Raw genomic sequence first — 7,409 nt, 5'->3', positions numbered from 1 at the left:
GCTCGGCCTCGGGCTCGGCCTCGGCCCCCGGCCACCTGGCGCCAGGACGCGTCCATCCTGCAGAGAAGAGAAAACGGAGTGAGAGGCGCGTGAGCGGGTCGGGGAAGAGACGGGAGGGTGGAGGGAGTGCGGGGTGGGCCGAGGAAGGCGGGGCCCCAGTCGCGGCCGTGTGTCCCCCCACCCCGGAGGCTCGTCCTCGCCGAGATGGGGCTGTGGGGATGCCCCGAGCAGGGACAGGGCGAGGCGGGGAAGCAGCCGCGGAGCCAGGAGCGCCCAGCCGGAGGAGGGAGGGCCGGGAAGGACGGCGACTCCTCGCCTCCGGGAAGTGGAGCGGGAGGACGGCCACGGACTGACCCTTGTGGCTCCCGCCGGGGACCAACTGCAGCACTGACTCCACGGAAAGCTACGTCTCCTTACCGACGGCGCCCGCCCCCAGCGACTACAACTCCCAGAAGGCCCCGCTCGCGGAACGCGTGGCAGCACCGGCCGCTTCCTGATCCGTAAGGCGGGGCTGAGGGGGAGCGCGGACGCATGCGCCGACCTAGGCAGACCTTAGGCTCGGCAATTTCCGAGTGTATGCGCCGACCTAGACAGGCCTTGGGAACTACAACTCCCGAGCACATGCGCCCACCTACGTGGGCCTTGAGAACTACAACTCCCGAGCTCATGCGCCGACCTGGGCGAGCCTTGAGAACCACAACTACTAAGCGCATGCGCCTACCTAGTAGGGTCTGGATCACTACAACTCCAGAGCGCATGCGCCGACCCAGGCGGACCTTTCAGAACTACAACTCCCGCCGTGCTCTGGGGCTCGGGAGCAGGTCGAAGGCCAGAGGGCTACGACGGGGAGATGGGCGGATACGGAGGTGATTTTGACCTCACAATGTGCTGTTGCTCCCTCAAGGCGGTTCTAAACACAGCTGGGCGTCAAGACTCCGTCCCAGTGGCCCTCGTTGACTCTCTGCTATCTTTAGCCTTGCCCTTGGTCTCGCGGGTGGCAGGGGGTGCCAACCTAAACTAATCAAAAGGGTCAAAATCTAGATTAAAGAGAGTTTATTGAAGCTCGGAGCGTGAGGCTGGACCACCCAGGGACTCCAGCTGCAGGGGTGGAGGCGGCGCTCCGAAGAAGCAATGCTAGGGCTTCATTCATTCATTTATATGGGCACAGACAGGAGCGTTTAGCGGGAACAGCATGTTAATGCAAGGTCGGCGCATGGTCACAGCAGGTTGACTGGTGCTAGGCAGTGCTTTTGTGGGGGAAGGGTCCACTTAACATTTTTACAGAGGGTCATCATCCTGGGTTTTCTGTCTTCGGGTCTAAGCGAAGCCGGACAAACGGGAAGCGGATCTACAGCCTGGGTCATCACTTAGGAGAGCAGGAGGGTTTTGTCCCTGACATCGCTTCATCCTCTCTGGTCATCGTGCAAAGCAAGAAAAATAAGAAAATAAGTACTCTACGATCCGAGAAACGAGTTGTAATCGCGTGTGACTCAGATGGCAGTCACGCCCCTCTCAGGGCTTGACGTGTCTTGAGGCGCCAACCGTTTTATTTATTTTCCAAGGGATTCTCCAGCAGGAAAAGCACATGCAATGAACACACGCGAGGCTGGGTGCTGAGAAGGAGGGAGAGCGAGAAGAGAGTTGCAGGGACACGGCAGGTAGGAAAATACCCTTGCAAATTGTTGGAGCAATGGAGAAAAGAAAGCTGGAGCCTGTTATTATCCCAGCTTTTTCTCGTTTACAGTGAGCTTTCCAGGAAGCATGCTGGTTTTTACCTTCACGACATCTCCCTAGGGTAGACTTTGTTAAGGAAAACAGCTGAGAGCCAGACCTAAATCTTTTGAATTTGCTGAGTTTTCCAATAAGACACACACAGATTTCAAAAATTCTTGTTGAGGTTTTTCTGGGACTGAGAAATGTATCGATTGTACAATCCTTATATAATACTTCCACTTAATTAATTTAATTATTTCCCCTACATTAATCATAAATATGTAATATTTAGATAGCATTTCTTAAGTGTCAGGCACTGTTCAAAGTGTTTCACACGTATGTGTGACTAATTTGGTACTCACTGTTAGGGTACTGGACGGACAGGGTGAGGGTGGATGGAGAGGCCCAGGGAGGCGTGCAGCACTGCCGGGGCTGGCAAACCGGAGGTGTGCGCCGGCAACCCAGAGATCCGAGTAGATGCAAAGAATTGCAACACATAGAGGTGAGAGAAGAAAAGATTTATTTAAGAAAAGTTCACCCCCCACAGACAGGGAGTGGGCCTACACTCTAGGTGAGTGTGGCCCCGTAGCACCCCAGAGTCCTGGCTTAAATCCTTTTCTTGGAGATGTTGCACGTGACTACTGTGACTTCCTTATCGACCACCTGTGGATGTCTTGGAGAACCTGTGTCACAGAGACCCATTAATGTCCGCCCACATTATCACAGACCCTAGAGAATAGCGTGACAAGGATTCTAATTCTCCTGCACCTTCCCAAACGACATTCCTTAGACCTAATGGAGGGTGTACTTCCCCTTATCTCGTAGGCATTCCCAGTGGATAGCTTCGGGGGTCCTTGGCTTCCCTATAGCTAGTGCCCAATTTACTGGAAGATCGAATCCCCACCTGCTCCCCTGCTGAGTGGTCATAACTTTTGTAATTACAAGTTTCATGACTTTTACAGTCCTTGCCCAATGTATGATGTCTTAGGCCTTGTAAATTCCCTTTACTCTAGGCAAGCTTGATTGCCACTATGAGATACCTCAGATACCTGGAAGTCGGTTTCTGAAAAGACAAAGTCGGTAAAGTTAATTATACCTAAAGTGTGCATTTCTCCAAAAGCATAGCTTCTACTTTCTCATCATTGGGTCAGGGTTTAAGAACAAGATGAAAAATGGCTTCCCACTCTCGGTCTGTCCTTTCACTCACAATACTCCTATATATTATCCCCACTTGACAGCTGAGAACACTGAGGGACAGAGATGTTAGTTAATTTGCCCTTGGTCATACAGTGAGGAAGTGCTGAATCCAAGATTCAAATGTCATTATCTAACACTAGACCATGCTTTGAACCTCTTTCACAGAGACACTGCAGAATTGCCTGTATTTCATCCAGATGCAAAAATAGCATCCCTGAGAGTAATATGATCTTTTCGTTGGCTGGAAACTAAGAGGGGGGAAGCAACTCTCTTGACGCTGCACTTGTATAAGAACTTAATTCAAAGCTGCAACCAGCTTTAAAAGTTTCAAAACTCATGCGTTTGTAGTTTCAACTACTTGAAAGGCAGAAGGATCACCTAACCCAGCAGGTCGAGGCTGCGATGGCCATGAGCATGCCACTGCACTCCAGCCTGGGTGACAAAACTGAGACTCTAACTCAAAAAATAAAAATAAAAGTTTCAAAACTCTAAAGTTATACTTTTCTCCAGTAAAGATCTCAGATATAGGAAAGGAGTTGTACAGTGACTGTCACAGAGAAGTGTCCAAGTTACTTCTAGACAGTATTGTCTCAAATCCACCCAATATGGCTACTGATGAGAGAGATTCTTCTAGAACTATGTTATGGGCCAGGGATTTAGATGCACATATTGTCTGAATCTCCACATCAAACCCCCTGGTTTGTTTTTTTATTTGTTTGTTTTTGTTATTGTTTTCTAGAGATGAGTCTCACTATGTTGCCCAGTCTGGTCTCAAACTCCTGGCCTCAAGCAATTCTCCCACCTTGGCCTCCCAAAATGCTGGGTTTCCAGGCATGAGCCACTGGAAGTTTAAGTAAATTATATTTACTGATACCCTCTTATCCACGAGTCTCTTTACAACTCAAATAGATTATTTGGGTATGGCTTCCTCTTTGAGAGGGTCGTCCAATCGGAGAAGTGTCCTGAGGCAGGTGCTCAATCCCTGTCGCCAGTATCCATGGCATTCTGGGTGCGGTTGCAAGGAAGTGTTGGAAATGTGGTTAAGCGGTACTATATATTTTTATATATTTGTGATTTATTTTCTACCATGTTCCCTGAGCTGCAAGGAAGCACTGCTGAAAATCAAGCTCTCTCATGAGGAAAAGGGTAGAAGTGAGAAGAGGTCACTGTGTCACATCCAGAAGTCTATATGAAGGGGTTTGGAATCAAAATATAAATAGGAATTCTGCAAAAGGGGAGAATTACTATTTCAGTTAAGTCCTGCTCTTATTTTTCCATGACCAAAGAGTCTTCCTTCTCTTCAATGATGAATTCAACGCCCAATTATTTGAGGCATAGAAATAAAAAGAGTGTAACCGAAGCAAATTTCACACAACTTTATTGTGGTATGATTCTTTGGTAGTTTTATATACGGGGTCCGACAGTTAGATTTATGAACCATTCTAGAAAGAGTGCTACATACCTCATTGATGAATATCACTATAGTCACCTTGGAAGGACTCCCCTTGGGAAGCTATGCACCGACGCCAGCGCCTAGTCTACTTGTCTGGCCACCAATGACTTTTTTCTTTACCCAAAGATAAAGGAAATATTGAAGATATTTAATGACATTCAGGACATCAAGGGTAATATGACAACAGCTCTGATGGCCATTCCAGAAAAAGAGTTCCAAAATTGCTTGGACGGGTGGACTAGGTGCTGGCGTCGGTGCATAGCTTCCCAAGGGGAGAACTTCGAAAGTGACCACAGTGATATTCAGCAGTGAGGTATGGAGCACTTTTTCTAGAATGAGTTTGCGAACTTAATTATTGGACCTTGTATTTTGTGCTCTTTGGACCTTGTGAAATGACATGGGACTGGAACGATGGAAAGACCTGCAATGTAGACTGATTATCAACTTTTTTGTGAACCAAGGAGCTATAGATGACTTATTAAATTTTTTTAAAAGTGGGAAAAATTATATCCACCTCCAGATAGTGGCGAGTGAATGTGCATCTCTCTAGTGCCATCGGGTGGCCCATCTTTCATTCCTTCGGCAGTGAGGCCCCTGGGGTACATGGGACACCACAGACTTTGGTGCCACTGAGTACCTGTGCTCCTTGGCATCATGAATCTTGGTTACAAACTTAGGAAACAGGTCCCCTGATCACTGGAGAGCTAACCCAAGGAGCTCCTTGGACCAAGTCCAGCTGGCTGGAGCTCAGCTCAGATCAAATAAAAATGAGCCTAATTGGAAAGAGGAGAAACTGGCAATCTGACAAGAAATCCAATATTGACTCTTTTTCAGGGCCTGCGTTGTCAGGGTGGTGAGTCATTGTGTGGCGAATTGCTATTTTCAGGATCCCAAAGGGATGCATTGGTAAAAAAATGCATTTTCACCTCTAGCTCGTCAGGAAATCAGGGGACAGACCACGAAATGCAATTCTAGAAAGTATCATCTCAAATCCACTCAATGTGTGCTCTGACCAGCTGAAAGTGGAAACATAAAGATAGCAGACACGTTCTCACCAATAGAAGCCCGCAAAGCACTCAGCTCGGTCTGCAGAGGAAGCAACCAAGTACAAGGTCATGGTGAAGTAGGCACTGGACAAGGGTCGGAAGCCCAGGCTGGGCCACCAACTGAGGTGTGTGAACTTAGACTAAACTCTTCTCTTTTTCTTTTTTAATTCTTTTGACGTAGTTCAAACCCACCAAGAATTATAGGGATCAACAAACACATACCTGTACCCAGCTGTGTCAGGTTGTAACACGTGGACTCCATTGCTTTGATTGTTTTAAAAGACGCCAAACTGCACAGACAGTTGGATCCTGGGTGTCCCTCACCCTCCCTAACCTCATGTCCTTTGTCCTCCACAGAAGTGAGCACCCCTCTCATTTGTGGCTTCTACCTGTCTCTTGGCTGTCACTAAACTTCTGCATCCCATGTATAGATTCGTAAACTTCAGTATTGGTCAACACGTCTGTACATTTAGTGTAGGAGCAACTGTGTGTGTGTGTAAAGCCACTAGAGCACAGGCACTAGTACCACACTGTCTGGGCTTAAACGGCCACTATGCCACTTCCCTACTATGGGGTTTGGGCAAACAACTCTCCCTTCCTGTGCCTCTGTTTCCTCATCTGTTAAGCAGGGAGCATAATAGAACCTGCCCTGTCCATGGTGATGAGAGTTGGATGTTTGATATCTGGAAAGCACTGGGGATGGTGTCTGGTGCAAAGTAAGCACGACACAAGTGGGATCTGTTCCTCTTCAGATGTTTTATGGTGGTGGAGTGTCTGAATACATTACAATGTATGTCTCCAGCCTCCTTTTGATGAACATTTAGTTCTAATTTCTTACCAGTATATAAATTGGGGCGGGGGACCTTAGAATTCATTTACAAAAATTGTATATTGATTCTTCCCTGTTTACATTTCAGTCACCTTCAAAGTCCTCTCCATTTGATGAATACACCTATCGAGATGCTATTTCCACTGCTCAGAATGGTTTTTGAACTCATCAATTTTGATGCCTTTCAGTGCTTCTGCCGTTTTTTGTTTTACCTCTTCTACATCAGCAAAAGGTTTCCCTTTGAGGACTTTTTTCATCTGGGGAAACAAACAAAAAAAGTTGCTTGGGGTGAGATCAGGGAATAGGGAGGGTGGGCATGGGGGTCATGCTACTTTTGGTCAAAAATTACTGAACACTCAGCGCAGTGTGGGTAGGTGTGCTTGTAAATCCATTATGAAATGGGCAAACGTGTTGAAAGATTCTCAAAAAAAACTCACTTGGGCCAAGCAGCCTCTCTCAACAACACTAGTCAGTACCCTGATGCTGATGGTTCCTAGAACACTTACCTAGCAGGGAAAGCCTGGACTACAAGGGATCCACCCTCCAAAAACAATTCCAGTTTTTTTTTGAGTCCCCTCATACATTCTGGAACATGCCTCCATGTGCATATGAGGCTGATCTTGTCTCGTGACCTAAGAATGAAATTGCCGGGGCTGGGGTCATTCCCAGCTATGACTGTGCCGGATATGAGCATGTTACTCTGAATAGCACGGTGAGAACTCCCTCTCACACAGAGCTCCCCACACTCCACATCTTCCCGATTTCAGTGTTGCACAGCCATCGTCACCTCTGCATCTATAAAATGACAGGACGGATGATCTCAGGTCTTTCTGCATTTCCTGCATTCTCTGTTCTCTTTCCTTGATTCTCCCACATTCTTTTCTTCACCTAGAGAGAAACTCGTTTAGGGAGCATCAAACTATTTCTTCTAAGTGTGTAAGCCTGTCGTTTGGTATTTTATATTTTGAACAATCCATAAACTTGGAGATCCAATCATACAGTTTCAGGAATCATAAGGAAGAATATTGCCTAACTTGACAGTATCTAGCCAGGCTTACTGTTACAACAAATCAGTAGTTCCCAAACTTTTTTAAACAATGGATTTTTTTAAGAGGTAAAAACGTACACTGAACTTCAATATAAATGCTGTGTGTTTCATCCCCCTTCTGTT

At 47.0% G+C, this 7,409-nt stretch overlaps 1 protein-coding gene across 1 annotated transcript in view; it reads right to left on the bottom strand.

Annotated features, from left to right (window-relative positions):
- NFXL1 (nuclear transcription factor, X-box binding like 1) overlaps window positions 1-56 on the bottom strand; it is a 70,829-nt gene extending 70,773 nt beyond the window's left edge. Inside the window, exon 1 of the mRNA XM_008062552.2 lies at window positions 3-56. Coding sequence (XP_008060743.2) covers window positions 3-56 — 54 coding nt within the window. The remainder of the gene's footprint in view (window positions 1-2) is intronic.
- Between the last annotated feature and the right edge of the window lie 7,353 nt (window positions 57-7,409).

The sequence above is a fragment of the Carlito syrichta genome, unplaced genomic scaffold, assembly GCF_000164805.1.
Source record: "Carlito syrichta isolate Samal-C Ts95f unplaced genomic scaffold, Tarsius_syrichta-2.0.1 Scaffold305745, whole genome shotgun sequence".
NCBI classification, from domain to species: Eukaryota; Metazoa; Chordata; class Mammalia; order Primates; family Tarsiidae; genus Carlito; species Carlito syrichta.
This window is presented reverse-complemented; position numbering and strand designations above follow the sequence as displayed.